This window comes from Papio anubis, chromosome 11 (assembly GCF_008728515.1).
Source record: "Papio anubis isolate 15944 chromosome 11, Panubis1.0, whole genome shotgun sequence".
NCBI lineage: Eukaryota > Metazoa > Chordata > Mammalia > Primates > Cercopithecidae > Papio > Papio anubis.
Window position 1 is genome coordinate 12,360,820 of NC_044986.1, and position 19,664 is coordinate 12,380,483.

The following is a 19,664-nucleotide window of genomic DNA, read 5'->3' on the forward strand; positions in this document are numbered from 1 at the left end:
ATGAAATTTTATATGTATCAGCCTGGAGTGTGCACCAAAGTTGTGCTGGGAGAATACTCAGGCAAGAAGTTCCCTCCTCTGCTCCAATTAGGATCAACTATCTTCCAAGGATGAACACTGTATTTCATCAGCCAAAAGCTGCCTTTTAAACTGATAAATGGATGCACTCACAATCATCCCATTCTTTTTTTTTTTTTAGGAGTCACATATGGGGTATATTCTACTAAAATGTTTTTTATTCTGGTAAAAAGCAGTATCAAAACAACCATACAAAAGACAGCAAGATACTGCAGTCTCCTAATTTGCTTGACTAGTCATTTTACTAGTCACAGATTGGCATCAAAATTCATAATACTCAGAACACTTTGCAAAGTGACTTTTCAATGATATATGGTTGCAAAAGACGTAAGGCCATTATTTAAAAGCCAGCAGTCTTATCACTAGATTTATGTCCTCTGATGAGTTCGCCTAAATTCTGGGTAAGCCATTTTTATAAATGTAAACATCTTTTATCTTGTTAACAAACCAAAGAAAAGAGTCAAAAAAAGGGGCACTTATAAAACCTGAGTTGGGAATTACTGACATCTATAGTTACGAAGACTGCAGCATCTCAGCAGTAAAAACACTCAAGCTTCAACTTAATATATTTTCTTAAACTCAGATTCTAAGAAAATAAGACTGAAATGAAACAGAAGCAGCAGCTCTCTCCCCAAAATATAGCAGCTTGTGGCAAAGTAAAGACAGGTTCCAAAGACCCCATCATTAGGATTCCATACCGGTTAACTCCTGTTCATCCATTCGAAAGCACGCAGACTTCATAGACATCTCTAGGACTCTGATGCACCCATCATCTGAAGCCAAGATCACTTTATCTGACGTACACCAGTCCACATCCAATATACGAAAGGTCACATTTCTGCCACTTCTTAAACTGCTCACCATCTGAACCTTCAAGAGTGAATTTGGGCATCACTTCCAGACAGAAAATGAAGATGTTTATTATTCTAGATTAAATGGTCAAGGAAGACAGTCTGTGGCAAAGGCCCAGTGCAAGCTGAGAACTGGGCAGCCTCTGGCAATCTTCCTTCCACAAAGAGGCAGCGTTTTAAAGGTCTCAAAGACAGTGATAATATTAAAAAATAAATAAATCGGCCGGGCGCGGTGGCTCATGCCTATAATCCCAGCACTTTAGGAGGCTGAGGTGGGCAGATCACCTGAGGTCAGGAGTTTGAGACCAGCCTGCCCAACATGGCGAAACCCCGTCTCTACTAAAAATACAAAAAATTAGCCGGGTGTGGTGGTGGGTGCCTCTAATCCCAGCTACTCAGAAGGCTGAGGCAGGAGAATTGCTTAGAACCTGGGAGGTGGAGGTTGTGGTGAGTCGAGATGGCACCATTGCACTCCAGCCCGGGTGACAAGAGCGAAACTCCACTTCAAAATAGAAAATAAAAAATAAAAATAATAAAATAAAATAAATAAATAAATCTTGAGTTGTTACCTTTAGAACAGAAATATCGTAAAGTAAAAGTTTTTAAAAGAAAATAATTTGTTATGAGAAACTTGACAAACTCATTAAGTACTTTTCATTTCTAAATCGGAAAGAAGTATTTTTTTTAACAAAGCACAGTTCCTATGGCTAACAATCCATTTACATTTTTGCCTCATGGAGAGGGCCTACCTCTTTGGTATCCCACACTTCAGCTCCATCATTGTACATTGCTATTAATTTTTGATTTCCTTTACCAGGAGCAAAACGAATCTTCCTCACCCAACTTCGGTGTGTAGGTATTCCTCTGAAGACAAAGAGACAAAAACACCAATACAATGTAGAGTGAGATCTGGTCATCAGAAGCTATGTCTAATGTCTCTCACTATTTCCAGTTCTGCCAGGTCTGATGATGGGAGAACCCTTTACTTGCTAGGACTGGGGGCCACATCTGACAGAAAGGGCCTGTCCTTTAAGGTCAGCTAAGACTTCTGCAGAAGCCACTTGCAGACAACTATCTCCTAAGAATGACTGGCTCGAGCCCCATCCTCCCAAGTTTAGGTGAAGGGACCCAAGGTTCCAAGCTACACTTCCACGAGTTTACTGATCCTGCTTGCCAAGTCACAAGCCTCTAATGGAACCATATCAAGACGTCATTTTTTTTTTTAAACAAAAGAACAAGATTTCATTCTTGGCTTATACCTGGATACTCTGCCTTTCAAGTCCCAGAAATTTAAATTTCCATCCATATCTCCAAGCACTAATGTATCACCTTTCCAAGCGATGCAGGTAATACTACCCATACTTCCCTAGAAAACAACAGCAACAAACACATATAAATTTCACTATGCCGTATAAGACATCATGATAAATAAATATTTTAATAAAACTTAATTTAAAGGGCTGTGCTTTAGTATGCTTTTAGTCATCAAATCCTAAAACAGACTTCAGACACTAACAAAGAGCTACACTGCCTATCAATTTCAACTATGAAGAAATAAGAGATTGCAACTTGATAGACATTAAGTAGTTACTGGAACTAGATTTAAAGAGAGGGTATGTCTTTTGAGGAACAAATACCTCAAAACAAAAAAAAAGGAAATTAAAGTAACAAAAGGAGAGACGTAAAGGGAAGGTTTTCCAGAGAGCCTACTCAAACTTATCTTACACTGCCTTTAAAAGGATAACTAAATCCATTCCAAGGGAAACTTAAAGCTCTTTTATAACTAATTGTGTGGTGATTTTTCTATTGAAAAAAAGGATCCAGAGTTTCACTGATACCTTTTGGAACACTGTGGAATCACGAAGGTGAAGAAATGCTGTTTACTAAAGGCACATGCAGTTTAAATTCATAGAAAGCTTTGCACAGAAGTTACATAAAGAAGCACAATATAAGAATGAAATGCTGCTATAATCAATCTAACTTGGAGGAAGAAAGGAATAAGAAAGGAACTTGCAGTTCTAACAGATGCTTAGAGGCGGTATCATGGAGGGCTCAGCAGCCTGGGCTCTGGAGTCAGACTGCCTGGGCTTGAATCCCAGCTTGAAACTGGCATGTGATTTGAGGTATGTTTACTTAACCTTTCTGTCTTGGATTTATTGTCAATAAAGAAGTTCGTGAAATTTGAGTTGTTGCTAATATTAATAAATTTATAAAGGCAGTAGCCTTAAAGCAATGCCTGCCATGCAGTAGTCAATACATGTTAGCTATTAAATAATATTACTGCTATTTATTAAAAGAAATCTTGTTTTTGCATTTATTGTACAATATAAAAATTCAAATGGTATCCATGGTAAAAAGTAAGAAAATTCTAGTGGTTTGAATAATTGACCATTAGTAGACTAGCATACACACTGAATACTGCATAAACTCTGGTAATAGTCAAGAAACCAAACAAAAACTGGATTTAAAAATCAATATTATAATAAAGTAAATTAATTAAAAAACTTAGTTATATTAAAGAAATGAAATTCTGTATAATATGAAGCAACACTTTAAGATATCTACTTTCCTAACAATATAATAGAATGTTAATTAAGAAGTTGCCTTTGAAGAGACTTCTGAAACTAGGTCATAATAGATTCTGCAACTTCCTTCTTGCTGTCTCAGATCATGTGCTCTAGGAGAGGCCAGTTGTCATGCATGAGGATACTCAAGCAGCCTTACAGAAAGACGGACATGAGGAAGAACTAAGGTCCCTTGTCAACAGTCAGCATTAATGTGCAATAGCCTTGTGAGTCAGCCATCTTGAAAACGGATCCTTCTGCCCCGTCACACTTCAAAAGACTAGCCACAGCCAACATCTAGATTGTAACTTTATGAGACCCCAAAGCCACCTATAAAATTATGGGGGTTGGCATTCTACTAGAGCATTCTATTTTTAGATGGCAATTTAAAATAAATATACATATTTTTAAAAATCCCCTCATGCCTTCATTTAACCATTATAATAGCCTGTATTAGTTAACATAAACATTTTCATGATCCATCTATTAAAAACTATCGATGAGATGCATGCTGACACAAATGATTAATGGCAAAACTTTAGTTACAGATTCCACAAGGCCATAAGAAGGAAGTATGTAAGTTAGTAAATGTTAATAATACTATTACACTTACAACCTGATTACTATTATCCAAAAATAATACTAGATTGTAAGTCAAATCCTTCAGGGTAATGCCTGAAATGGAAAGAAGACAGATACTGAAGTCAGACAGGCCTGAGTTTAAAACACTGCTCTGCCATATAAGTAAGCTGGGTAACCTTGGGAAAGTTACTTATTCTCTCTCAGTTTTGTTATAGGTAAAATGGAGATAACTCCTCATGGATTATTATGGGGATAAAAATGAGTAGCACACAGTAAACATTTAATCAAAATAGTTACAGCGTTATTCTCCTGCAGTATTCTCTAGCAGGTTTAATCGAAGATAATATCTCCTTAAGTAAAGTTTATTTACATTAGGCTTTTTTGAAGTTTTCCAACTTAACTATGCCTTCACTGGATATGGAACCAACAAAACAAAATCTTCTGATGAAGATTTAATTAAGGTTGTACTCACATCTGGTGGAATCCGAGCACTATCTTTTACTGAGTTTCCTTCAACAGTGAGATGATAAACTTGGCCATCATTATCCGTAAATACAAAATGTTCCCGGGCAGAGATGTTCTGACTAAGTTCAGATTTACTTTCTGCCTCCTGCAGCAAGCTTTGGGATGGTGAAAAATAAGATAAAGACTTTTCTTTTCCCTAGAGTGATACCCATAATTAATTAACTTGCCCAAAGTACAGATGCATTAAGAGGAGGTCCAAAACTATTTTTTGAAAAGTCTGAAACTAATATTTGCCCAAACTAATTTTGGGTAAACACGAATCACTCCTAAACAGTCACAACATCAGAGGAAGTTTACCCTGGACAGAGAAAAATGGTGATCTAAACTTAATACAAGAGAAATAAACTTCATAGAGGTTTTTGCTATAGAACTCTTCTCAATAGAAGAGAGGCTGTACAGTGACCCAACATTATCTCTGAAGCTTTTTATCTGTAAGATTGGCATGGATGGGGTGGCGCACAAATTTAGGATTCCCAACACATTTTCTTTGGTGTGCATAAATGATAATATGATCTATCTCTATGTCTATGCTATGTTCATTTGAATTTCAGGAACTGAAGTGTATGGAGTAGAAGGGCACTTGGAACGATCACATGTACTAACAGAGGCTGATGGGTGAATATTACTGCATTTGTTATTAGTTACAATAAACAGTATAGTATAATAAAAATGATAAACTTTTTAGTAATCTGGGTATGTACTAAAAGATGAAACTAAGTATATTCAAAAGCAGAGTCCAACTTGCTACCACAGACACCTTTGGATGACACTTGTCAACTTCCCAGACATGACACTAATAGCACAAATGACAGTGTCAAGAAACCCTGTACTGTACCTGATCACAGATGATTCAACAATACTCAGCTCTGTGTCTGAGACCACAGTCTGGCGGGCCATGGCCTCTCGAGTAGCAAGTTGCTTCTTTCTCAGGCTCTTCAAGTTGTGAGATGGTGACCATTCCTGTAAAGCAAAAGCAGGCAGACAAACCGAGACGTGCTAGGTTTCCTTCTGTCAAAGAATCCTCCAGAACAGCTGGGCACACACACCACTGCCCAGTATCATTTATTATTACCGCACATGAATCCACAATTTGTTCTTTAGATTTTACCTACTTAGAGAAAAGCTGAATGAATGCATTTTAATTAGAGCTTTTATGGCAAACTTCCAAAAGGTCTGAGCTTTTGATATTTTTAAAAAATTTTACAAAATGAAAATAATGAATTCAACGATAGTATGGCCTATTCTCATCTCCTCCTTCATCTCTTGTGTGCACAGGATAAGACAATCACAATTCTCCAACCAGGGTCCTTTATCATCCATAGATCCCTCCAAAATCGCTTGTTTTATTTATATATTCTTTTATATTCCGCCTATCGTAAAACCTTCAGTCCAACATCCTCCCATATGTATAAGTTCTTAACGTGTAGTTATTTCACATGTATTTCTAATTTACATAAATAGTATGGTGTTTATATATAAATGTGTGTGTGTGTGTGTATATATATATGTATTTTATCCTGTTTCTTACTCCTTCCACTGTATTTAAGTCCTCTTCCTCCTGTTTCTGCATGCTACATAACACTCCATGGCTGCATCAGCCAACTGTTAATCTGTCTCCTCTCTCTCGGTAAAAAACACGCAGATGGTCTCCAAACTCACATCATGACAAAACACACTACAGTCAATATCCTTGCAAGAGTTCCTTTACAACCAAGAGCTCGGCAGACACAGAGGATGTCTGTGTTTGCCCAAGTGCTGCCAGTGTGCTTTACAGAATGGCTGCATTGGTCTACATTCCTACCAGCAATGCACAAGGATTCCCATACCCTATGTTCCACCCACACTTGACACTACATGGCTTTCCAGTTTTTGTTAGTCTAAAAGGTAGATCCATATCATGGTTTGAACATCTCTGAAAACTGATGAGTCTGAACATTCCTTTATATGGCTTGTTGGCGTTTTAGGTTTCTCTGCCTCTCATTAGCTCTTCACCAACTTTGTTCATTTTTCCACTAGGGTTCCTGCTTTTTTTCACTGTTGATTTGCAGGAGTTTCTAGTTAAATTTAGATGCTGGAAAATTTGTTTTCCCAAAATGTCTTCTGTATTTAAGTTTGACAATGATATTTTTCATCAAACAAAAAGCATTAATCTTGATTAATTAAATGCATTAAGTTTCTTTTTCTTTTCTTTTTTTTTTTTTTTTTTTGCCTTTTAGTTTGATCTTCTGATGTCTCCTCCTCCCTCTAGGTCACAAAAATATTTTGCATTTTGTTATATTCAGTTGTATAGCTTTACATTTTTTACATTTAGGTCTTTAGTGCTGTGACACTCACTTCTATATATGGTATTAAGTAGAGAACAAGTATTTTTCTCCATAAAGTAAGACAGTTTTCCCAACACCATCTATTACACAGTCCATCCATCCTCTTTGATTTGTGCTGCTTCACTGTATATTAAGTCCCCAAATATTCATAGGTCTATTTCTGAGCTCTTTATTATGTTGACTCACTTCCTATTCTTGTGCCAATATAATACTGATTTTATTTCCATGGTTTTGTAAGATGTACTAATACCAGGTAGGAATGGCAAACCCCACCCATACCTCCCACATTTACTCCTCTTTATTCAAGGATGACTTAGCTATTTAGGACCTTTATTCTTTCATAAATATTTTACAATATGTTTATCATATTCCTCAAAATATCCAAACGAAATTTCAATTGGAATTGCACTAATATAATATTAGGTTGATCCACCCAAGAAAATAAGAGTTATCTCCATTTATTTAGATCATCTTCTCTGAACACACATTTTTAACAAGAAAATATGACATTGGCAGTAATGATTTTGATTCAAGCTTAAGCAAAACATTCACCACATACATATATACCTACATAAGCTATTTAATTCTTAAACTGTAACTTACCAAAGCAGTTATTGCAGGGAAGTTTTTGGACATTTCTCTAAGAAGGGTACAAGTCCTAACATCCCATAGCTCCAGGGGTTTATCTTTGAATACAACTGCCAAATACTGCCTAAAATAAAGAAAATTGCTAAATAAGCCCCTTTTTGCAAAACTTTCACCATGAATTAGACCAAATAAAAAGTTCAGTAAATTGAAAAACTCAGCTGACGCATTCTAAATATAGACAATTTAAACCACCATTTAGCACCCATGATGAACAGTCCTAAGAAGGTAAAGCTTTAAGATGACCTGTGAGAGAACATATAGTCTCACACAATTGGGCAAGTAGTCCAACTCGGAAGAAAGAGTGACACAGATTCAAACCCTGATGCTGCAACTTATGTTAACCCTCCTGAGGCTCAATTTCTCACATATGACATGGGAATCTCATCATGGACCTCAAAGAATTGATATACAGATTATGGTAGGCATTCAGTGAAAAAGTATGTAAAGTTTCTATCATCCTACTACAGTTGGTATTCAATGAATGTCACTTTATTCACTTTCTGTTAAGCCTGGAAGAAGTACTGAATGATGTCAATGAGTGCAATTCAATAAACATAATTTGAGCATTGATTACTCAATAAGCATTATGAGGAGCTAAAATATTATTCAGCAAATGATGGCTGACATAGAGGAAATGTGACAAGAGTAGGCAGATCCCTGTACTCCCTGTATGAAAGGACTGAGATTCTTCCACTCAGGACCACCTGTGACCCCCAACAGAAAGTAGAAATTTACAGAAAGATACCTGGCAAAACACCCACATAGTTGGAAGTTAAAAAATACACCTCTGAATGACATCCCATGGAAACTGTCAAAGCGTATAAAGTGAATTAAAATGAGAACATATTACCATATCAAAAATTGTAGGATACAGGAAAAGTAGTGCTTACATAGCATGAAATCTTTACATTACATTTTAGAGAATCATCTTAATTTAATTATCTAAGTTTCTATTTTAGAAAACTATGCAAAAAAAGAAGAGCATATTTAAGAAGCAGAAGAACAAAAGATAAGCATGATAGTCAATTAAACTGAAAATGGAAAAATCATAGAGAAGATCAAATGAACCAAAAGTAGTTTCTTGGAAAAGATCAATAAATAAAATTGGTTGATATAATTTACTGATATTAGGAGTGGGAGAGGTAATCACTGATCATAGAGACATGATGAACAAGCTTATTTCAATAAATTAATAAACTCAGCAACTTCAACAAAATGGACAGATTACTTGAAAGACACCAATTACCAAAACTCAAAAAAAGGTAGAGAATCTAAATAGTCCTATATTTATGAAAAAAACTGAATTTGTATTTAAAAACTTTTCCACAAAGAAAATTTTAGGTTCAGATGGGTTGCCTAATGAATTTTTCCTATTTAGTAAGAAATAATATCAATTCTACACAAACTCATTATTCAAAAAAAAGGAGAGAGAATACTTTACAACACATTCTGCAAGGTCAATATTACCCTGATAACAAAACGAAGGATATTACATAAAAATGAGACCAATATCCTTCATGAACATAGATATAAAAACTCTTCATAATATATCAAGAAATCAAATCCAGCAATATGTCAAAACAGTAATACATCATGACCAACTAGAGTTTATTCCAGGAATGTCATGTTGGTTTAACATCTGAATATCAATCGATGTAATTCACCATATTAGTGAACTTCAAAACAAAAAGAAAAACAAAATAACATACACACGCCATATGATGATGTCAATGAATACAGAAAAAGCATTTGACAAATTCAACACCTACTCATGATACAAAGGCTCAGCAAACTAGGAATAAAACTTTTTCAACTAGATAAAGTAAATATACAAAAAATATACAGCTAATATCATACTTAGTGTTGAAAGACTGAATGCTTTCTTCATAAGATCCAGGATCAGAGCAAGATACCTGGCAAAGTTCTAAGTTCTAATCAACACTATACAGGAGAGGTCCTAATTAGTGCAAGCAAAAAGAAGGCCTATAGATCGAAAAGATGTAAAGGTGTCTTTACTGGCAAACGAGACTGTCTCTATAGAAAATCCTAAAGAATCAACAAAAGCACCTATACTAGAAGTAATAACTAAGCTTAGCATGGTCACCAGGCACAAGGTCAATATCAAAAAATTAACTGTATTTTAGTATAAAAATAATAAATAATTGAAATTTTAAAACACCATTTATAAAAGCATCAAAGAAAACACAAAATATAATTAACAAATAATATGTAAGACTTATACACTGAAAACTACAAAATATTGCTGCAATTTTAAAAGACCTAAATAAGTGGAGAAATACACCACGTTCATTACGTTTATGAATTATAAAACTTGTTAAGATGCCAATTCTTCCCCACACTGATTGATGGGTTCAGTGCAATCCCAATCAAAATCTCAGGAAGATTTTTTGGTAAAACTGATAGGTTGATTCTAAAATTTATATGGTAATGCAAAGATCTTAGAAAAGCCAAAACAAGTTTGAAAACTATTTTAGAAAGCTTACTCTTTGTAATTTTGATTGATTTTCATTTGGTTTATATTTTTAATAATACTGCTTTACATGTTATTTTCCCCTGAAACAAAAAAACTCAATTTCTGGAAGCAAAATGGGTTTAAATTATACATAAAGAGAATGGATTCTTTCACTCAGCAACTCCATGCTTAGATAGAAGTGCATAAGAACTTTATCCGAAAGTAAACGATTCATGCAAAAGCTACCTCATCTTTTTAGAAGTGGAGAATTAAAAGTGATAGCAACTTAATTTTGTAATCAAAGTATTTTCTTTGGGCTGCATATCGCTATTTGCTATCACTAAAAAGATTCTATGTGCATTCCAGCACATTCCCATTTTCTTAAAGATTAAAAAAATCCATGAGATTTCATTGTGATAACACCATAGATTTTTTTTTAGGTCGACACTTACTTCAAATGAGATACTTTAATCATTTCGATGGGAGATTCATCATTGCCTCTTTCACCGCGAAAAGCAATGCTCCTACCTTTAATTACAAATATTTAAGAAAGTGAGAACAGTGCATAAAACATGTATGAAAAACAAGAAGCCACACCAATGTAATTTGATCAGTCCTACCCTTCCTACCCTCTGTTCTCCTATTCATTCTTCCATTTGCTTCAAATCTGTTTCTGTTTTTTTTTTTTTTTTTTTTTTTTTTGAGACGGAGTCTCACTTTGTCACCCAGGCTAGAGTGCAGTGGCGCGATCTTGGCTCACTGCAACCTCCGCCACCCAGGTTCAAGTGATTTTCTTGCCTTAGCCTCCCGAGTAGCTGGGATTACAGGTGCTCGCCACCACGCCGGCTAATTTTTGTACTTTTAGTAGAGATGGGGTTTCACCATGTTGGCCAGGCTCGTCTCGATCTCCTAACCTCCAGTGATTCACCTGCCTCGGCCTCCCAAAACACTGGGATTACAGGTGTGAGCCACAGCACCCAACTGCTTCTAAGCTGTTTCTAATAACATAAGTTCAAAGAATATTCTCAAAAGTGTTACAAATTAATGATCAATAATACATCACATATTCAGACATTTATTTTGTAAAAAGGCATTTTCATTTGTTACACAGTTTCTTGAATTCTGTAATTCAATTTTAGAAATTTAAAAAAACAATGATAAGTTTTAACATATCTATAGGACAGCAGTTGTCTGGTGCGAAAACTATTTATTTAAAGTAATATTTAATACAAACATTCTCATGTTTCCAAATACTAACTAGTGGGGGAAAAACTCTTGAAACATGTATTTAAGATTTTCTTGTCCCATGTATAAAATACTAGTTAAATATTTTGAACATGTTCCTCTGAAAACATCTTTATAAACTGGAAACTACGGCATAACTACCGTGTTCATGTATGCTGTGAAAGAAAGAGTTACCCACAAAGGAAGCTACATGATTTTCTGTGAATAAAAAAAGTATAAATTCTAACTTGTATGTTTAGTATCTTGTGATAGATTTTTATCTACATTAAACAAAAGAGAGAACATACTCAATTCAAGGCCATCTGAAGGCCTAAATGTCTTCCTGCTCTTCATTGAGATTCCATCATGTGGAATCTCAGTATACTCACTATTATTATACCCCAAACAGCCCATGTCCTGTCCTAACTGCACTAGTCTGCTGCCTTCCTTAGAAGCCCAGGCTATAAAAGTGTATAATCTATGAACTCAAATATCCCACTTAAGGAAATCAGTAACTGTTACTTATGTGCAAAGCAGATTTTAAGTTATCCAACAGTCCTCAATCTGAGCTGACCAAAACAAATACACAGGGATTTTTTTTTCTTTTTTTTTTTTTAGTCAATGGTACTAGACAACAGCATTTTATCCCTGGGATCACTAGAGACAGAGCCAGTACCACTCTGTTGGCAAATTAGGAACTTGGGAATGAGAGTCAATGGGCATGTCACTTCCAATGAAACCAGAGCAGCAACACTGGACTAAAGATGGGGATGATTCCTTGAAGTTTAGTAACACACCCTGAGAAGTAAGAACAACTGGATCTTTGAGAGCTTGAAAATACATATGGAGACTATAAAAAAGCGACCATGTACTTCATTTGTTTACAACTTACTTGATTTACAACCATTTATTTGATTTATTCATTTTACACATACATACACATGCTCTCATTGGTTAAGATCATCTGCATATGATTCATGTTGCTATACCATTTTAAAGAAACTCATCACAATTTTGTTTAAAAAAAAAAACCTCTTTGAAACTACTGCATATTTTCAAATTCTTCATTTTGAAATTCACTGGTTTTAGGCTTTTAACAATTCTGAAAAAGTTACCTTATTGGGACGTTTCCTACTGTAGAATCTTCAAAATCCCAAATTAAGTTTCTCTATTCATTCAGCCAGAGACTATTACAAGTTTTAAATTTGAGCATTTAAAAACAATCCTTAACCTATAAATTTTCTAAATGTTTCCTATGAAGGCCAAAATTTTCAGCAGAGATGCTAATAAAGTCCATTGATAGAGTTATTTTTAAATTGATCTTTTAAAGTTGGTTATATATAACAATGCACTTAAAAGTAGAACTGGTATCCTCCTATGTTTTAATGAATCTGTCTGTTCAGGCTAATGGTCCTCCATTTTACCATGTATTTGTGCCAACAACATTTCCATGCAAACAACAATGAAGCCTTTCTAGGGCAATTATTAAAGAATAAAAGAATAAATACATAAACATGAAATATAAGAAAAAACTCCAAGATGAAAGAAGTACTTTCAAACATGTTTTATAAATAGCAACATGTTTATTCAATATGACAAATCAATTTGAATCTTTAAAAACAAACCTGTTGGAAGATCAACCAGTTGAAGCTCATTTCTCACTAATCCCATATTGTTTGGTGTTGAGGTAGCAAAAGAAAGAAAACTAGTCAAACTTGTCCATTCAATACCCCTATAATAGGAAATGAGATAAAGCTTAAACTAATACTCTTTTTTATTTGAAAGGTTCATTTATTTGAAAAATAAGTTTTCCAAAGACCTAAATTGTATTACGCAAATTAATTAAAAAGTAAGCATGACCTTTTATCTTAACATGACCTTTTATTTGAGACTGTATTACCATACCTAACACATACAAAATTATTTCTAACTAACACTTTATCTACAAGTGTAATGACAAGATAGTTTAGTTATCAAGATTCACATCAGTATTAACATGACTATTAAAATCTGGCCAGTGAGAGAGTCATATTACAGTAGTTTCAGCCTACCAGACCAAGACACAAACTAATGACCTAAGAAAATCCACATGTACCTCTCTATTTTGTTTACTTCTAAGTATCTTCCATTGCATTATAAGCTTCAAAGGCTTTGTCTGTTTACAAGCATAGAGAAGATACTCAACAGATAATTGTAAAGCATTGTGAGTTAAAACAAGCTTTTAAAAACATACACACATTGCACTATCTGCTGTCATGAGTCCCCAGCACAGTATACACAAACCTTCAAGTGCTTCAGATTATGATTTTTAAAAGCACACTTAATAAAAGGTAGGAAAACAACTTTCTAAAAGTTAATCTTATTTGGACATGAAAATCTAAAATGTTTTGAGTTTACTGCTAGTAAGTTAAGAGATTTTTATAATACATCTGTGAAAGTTTTTTTTTTTTTGAGACAGGGTCTCACTCTGTCACCCAAGCTGGAGTGCAGTGGCACGATCTCAACTCACTGCAACCTCTGCCTCCCAGGCTCAAGAGATCCTCCCACCTCAGGCTCTCAAATAGCTAAGCCTACAGTGTGTGCCACCACATCCAGCTAATTTTTGTATTTCTGTGAAATTTTCTTAATGGCTTTTGATTATAATACGAAAATTACATTAACTGAAACACAAAGCAGGATTTTAGCGTTCTCTTGGCCAGTATCTCTGAATATAAAATACAAATTATTTTCAAAATGTCAATGAAGAGGAAAAATTCATGTAAAAATAGAGTATCTTTGTAAGATCATTCACGACATTTATCTCCCTGAGTAGTATATCCCTCAGAGTTAGTATCCCAAGTAACACTTACAATCAATTTCAATGTTACTCAACCATAAATATTATCTTAGCATGTGTAAGTCAAGTATTTAGTGACATCTATAACGTGACTAATCCAGGATAATAAACCTTACTTAAAATTAATACCCCTCTGATTAATTAGCTATTAAAACTTTGTGTTTGAAAAAAATGACACCATGTTTGACTTTTCAGAAGCATGTGTGAAATTCTTAGCACAAATCTTGGCTCAGCCAACATTTTAATTTTACTGCCAACATGATTCCTACTAACCTATGTGCGTATTTTAGCAGGAGATGTAGCATATGTACTGTAAAGATAAGTGAAGAGTTCAGGCTCTGAGGCTTGACAAGCCTAGAGTGAATTCCATCTAGCTCCTTCACAGATTACTTTGTAATTTTCAGTTTCTTACTCTGTAGACTGGAAATACAATACCTGCCCTATACAATTGTAGTGGGGATTCAATGAAATGATGCATGCAAAGTATTAATACTTAACATAATCCCTAGAGTAAGTAGTGATTAAATGGAGAGTTTCCCCTGGTTAGTGTTGACCATAAACGGAAACACCAGACACATAAGGCAAGGTGAAAGGAAATGTCGAGAGAAGAGTAGATGGGAAAGAGAGAGAGAGAAGATTCAGCAGTGCAAGCAGAGACTACTAGAAGTGCCAGAATGGCAAGCTACAGACACTGCAACAGAAAAGAAGAGATGACTAACAGCCTGAAAGAGTCCAAACAGACACCTTTGTCACTGCACCTCAAAAGCCCAAAGTTTTTAAAGACATTATTCCACGCAAATGTATTTGGGGAGATGCTGTACAGGAACAGCCTAAGGTGGCAATAAACAGTCACCTGGGCTGCGCCACACAACAATGCACTTGAAACAATAAGACGATGCAAACTTTTCAGAGATTTCCATCACAATCAGAAGCTGTGATACTTAAAAGGTTAACCTGGCCTGGCACAGTGGCTCACGCCTGTAATCCCAGCACTTTGGGAGGCAGAGGCAGGTGGATCACCTGAGGTCAGGAGTTCAAGACCGGCCTGACCAACATGGTGAAACCCTGTCTCTACTAAAAAATACAAAAATTAGCTGGGTATGGTGGCATATACCTGTAATCCCAGCTACTTGGGAGGATGAGGCAGGACAATTGCTTGAACCTGGGAGGCAGAGGTTGCAGTGAGCTGAGATGGCGCCACTGCATTGTAGCCTAGGTGACAAGAGCAAAACTCCATCTCAAAAAAAAAAAAAAAAAAAAAAGAAGGGAAAAAAAGGTTAACCCTTCTCCATTAAGAAAATGCATGTACTCAGGATAATGTGTTTGCTAAGGGTTCACTGAGAATTTTTATACACAAGACCTACATTTAATGTACAGAAAACAGAAAATGACCTTTCTTATGCTTTCACTGAAAGATCATAAAAAAATACTGGAAACTGGCAGGGGGCAGTGGCTCATGCCCATAATCCCAGCACTTTGGGAGGCTGAAGTGGGTGGATCACTTGAGGTGAGGAGTTCAACACCAGCCTGGCCAACATGGTGAAACTCCGTCTCTACTAAAAATATAAAATTTAGCTGGGCATGGTGGCACATGCCTGTAATCCTAGCTACTCAAGAGGCTGAGACACAAGAATCACTTGAACCCGGGAGGCGGAGATTGTAGTGAGCTGAGATCGCACCACTGCACTCTAGCCTGGGTGACAGAGTAAGACTCTGTCTCAAAAAACAAACAAAAAACTGGAAATTCATATTTTATATGTGCAACTCTACAATCTATCATTGATAGGACACAAAAGGAAAATAGCCTTGCGTTCAACAGAATAATGCTATGGACAGTACAGGTATGCATTCTGGAACAGAAAGCAAGAAGCACTCTTCTGTCAATTTAGCCTTCCCTCAGATAGCTCTGCATACACAGAACTCATAAGCAGATCAGGTTTTAAAAATCAAAGAATAAATGCTATGCAGTGTTCTGATGATGTTTAAACAAAGAATAAATAAGACAAATTAACAATTAAAATGACTTTATCTGAATTTGTCATAAGCAGTCCTACTGATGGATCATCACAGAAATGAAAAATATGCAGCCATAAAAAAGAATGAGTTCATGTCCTTTGCAGGGACATGGATGAAGCTGGAAGCCATCATTCTCAGCAAACTAACACAGGAACAGAAAACCAAACACTGCATGTTCTCACTCATAATGGGAGCTGAACAATGAGAATACATACACTCAGGGAAAGGAACATCACACACTGGGGCCTGTTGGGGGTTGAGGGGCAAGGGGAGGGAGAACATTAGGAGAAATATTTAATGCATGCGGGGCTTAAAACCTAGATGATGGGTTGATAGGTGCAGCAAACCACCATGGCACATGTATATCTATGTAACAAACCTGCACAGTCTGCACATGTATCCCAGAACTTAAAGTAAAATTAAAGAAAAAAAAGAAAGAAAATGTGGTACATACACATCATTGAATACTATGCAGTCATAAAAAGGAATGAGGTCATGTCCTTTGCAGGGATATGGATGGAGCTGGAAGCCATCATCCTCAGCAAACTAACACAGGAACAGAAAAACCAAACACCATATGTTCTCACTCATAAGTGGGAGTTGAACAATGAGAACACATGGATACAGGGAGGGGAATAACACACATCAGGGCCTGTCGGCAGAGGGCATCTGAGGGGAGGGAGAGCATCAGGACAAATAGCTAATGCATGCGGAGCTTAAAACCAAGGTGATAGGTTTACAGGTGCAGCAAACCACCAAGGCACACGTATACCTATGTAACAAATGTGCACGTTCTGCACATGTATCCTGGAACTTAAAGTAAAAAAAATTTAAAAATAATGAAAGATAATAATTTTGAGCAAAATAAATAAATAAATAAAATAAACCTGAACAAGGCAACATAAGGACATCCAGTGAGAAAACAGCCTGGCCCTTAGGAGAAATAAATGAGGTGCAACAATATCAGTTGGTACAAAAATAGCTGTTTTTTGCCATTAAAATTGCAAAAACCGCAATTACTTTTGCAACAACCTAATAAAAGATAAAGCATTCTCTACTGCTTATGTTCTTTAGACAACAAACAATTAGTTATCATTCTTGATTAACATAGCCATTAGTTGGACATGAATATTATTCGAACTTTTCAAATAATCACCACTGCAGATAACATTATGGAGTACTCAATGTAGAAAAGTCTATGAGAATTTTTTTTCTGATATGATGTTTGTGATGTCACCATCACAATGACATACTTACTTGACTTCACATGAGTGGATGCTTAACTCCTTGTGTAGCAGACCACTGGTGAGATGGTACACCAGGACAGAACCGTTACTTGTACCTTTCAAAATGACATCATGGAAGATCATTAATTCAGTGGGAGTTCCAGCACTTTGCAAGAAAAGTCTTTTCTCAAGACTTTAATCACTTAACAACATTTATCTTTTATAAAAGAAACCCAAGCTATGTGCTTAAACAAACAAACAAAAAAGAATGAATTTCTCTGGTCCACTTCCTTATTTAAAAAAATGGGCCTAACCTCATGTGCTCAAAAACCTTGCTTAATTCCAGGAATAGATTTTTCACAGAAAGATCTTAAAACTTACACTAATACACATACAATTTGAAAAACACTTTCCTAAGCTTTTATACACATGGGAATTTATACTTTTTGAGATTCAGAAGGTTTAATATAGCTGATCCTCAAATAAGCAATCTAGCAGAGCTCATTAACCAGGGTTATCCATTTTTCTTTACACAGTTTTGTTTTTGTTTTGTCTCTCATATTAAATAAACCCTGATGAGAGAGTAAAGTATGATGGTTAACTGCGGTTTCTGCAATTAAAGAAACCTGGGCTCAAGCCCTGGCTCTTCCTTATACTCTTGGATGAATCACTTGCCCACACTAAATCTGTGTTTTCATCTCTTTAAAATGGGAAGAGTAGAAAATCTATTTGTTGGAGATTAAATGGGAAAACATAAAGCACTTAGCACAGTAATTGGCACAAAGTAAGCACTTGGTTAACTATTAGTATCCTGTTATCACTACAATTAACAGTTTACAGTTATTATTCCTAAAGCTTTTCATGGTCTCAGGTAGTATGTCTGAAGTTTAAATGGAAGGGACATGGACATACATGAAAAAGCTTCAGTCTCTGTAGTGTTTTTATAAGTTAAGCAAGAAAAGTGAACAGTCTATATGGACAATCACTTTTGCACTGCACATGATTTAAAAATTAATGAATTCATACAAAGAAAGAGGGTGGAAGTAAAAATGCTGGGCAAATTCCAATATTATCTTATTTGCTGAATAAAACTCCAGAAATCTTTTGCAAAACTATTCTAGAAAAACACATTGTACAGTTATTTACATCTATCATCTATTTTATAATAATACCTTCTGGCACTGAGAAAGTAAATTACTAAAATTTTTCAATTAACAGAACTTCATAATAATCAAATGATTTCTATAATCTGAAAGTTGTAACAGTGCTGAACCTATGATCTAATGCACTAGGGGCACTACAAGAATTAATTCCATAGTTGAACTCTTTATCTTTATTAGTGACACTCTAGACAAACCTTTAGGCACTTATATTTTTACTTTGTTATACTAAATTCAGTAAATGATGCTGACTACATACCAATACAGCTTATTCTACAATGGAAATCTCAGACCTTGCCATAGCTCTTATTATATAGCTATCCCAAGAAGTAATTTTCCCCAAGAAATTGAAAAAATCCTAATTGACAAATCAGGAACACTGACATAATACATACATGCACATACGAAGCACACTGCTGAATCCTAATTAAAATCTATTAATGGTGAAATATTAATAGTTTCTAAGGCAAAAATTAAACATTTATCTGCATTATATAAACCTGGACAGATATACAGACAATTTAATCATAAAAATCAAATCGCTTTCAAAACAGAGGCACAGAAAAAAACAGAAGGGTACTACCAAACAGTAATACCCAAATGAGTCTTTAGCACTGAGAAGTCAGCCATGTTAGCCACAGAATAAACATGGTGAGGCTTTCACTACAAATCACATGTTAATAGACTTGGGGAGAAAGCCAGAAGCCAGGCAATAGCATCTTAAGAAGAAATGTTGAGTTTCAAACAAATACACGGTTTTTCAAAAGTTTTGGAGAAATGTATTTTAATCATGTGTACTTAATAGCAAACTAAATTTTGTTTTTTCTCTATGCTGTAAAGAAAATTAGGTTCATCACATTACTATGAAATCAATGTGACAGCAAGTTGAAACCCAGAATAAATTTTTCTACCTATAACATACAAATACACAATTTCAAACCAAAAGGCAAATCTTAATTTATAGGGACCATAGACACTTTAAATAATATCTGATATATAACTCTTAGCAAAAGAAGAATCCTGCTGTTATTAAACTATTAACCCTGACTATATTTTTAGTCAATAAAGACCCAACGAAAACTGACATGACCTAGAGACTGGGGTGGTCCAATTACAGACAAGGAGCCTGGGATTCAGCACTGCAGGGATGAGCCTCC

General features: G+C 35.3%; 1 protein-coding gene across 1 annotated transcript in view; it reads right to left on the minus strand.

The window, feature by feature from the left end:
* The window catches only part of WDR11 (WD repeat domain 11), a 55,789-nt gene that overhangs the window by 16,882 nt on the left and 19,243 nt on the right, over positions 1-19,664 (minus strand). The window contains exons 11-19 of the mRNA XM_003904341.4: positions 17,379-17,463; positions 12,895-13,001; positions 10,498-10,573; positions 7,528-7,636; positions 5,436-5,560; positions 4,548-4,695; positions 2,189-2,295; positions 1,679-1,793; positions 777-948 (exon numbers count right to left, since the gene is read on the minus strand). Coding sequence (XP_003904390.1) covers positions 777-948; positions 1,679-1,793; positions 2,189-2,295; positions 4,548-4,695; positions 5,436-5,560; positions 7,528-7,636; positions 10,498-10,573; positions 12,895-13,001; positions 17,379-17,463 — 1,044 coding nt within the window. The remainder of the gene's footprint in view (positions 1-776; positions 949-1,678; positions 1,794-2,188; positions 2,296-4,547; positions 4,696-5,435; positions 5,561-7,527; positions 7,637-10,497; positions 10,574-12,894; positions 13,002-17,378; positions 17,464-19,664) is intronic.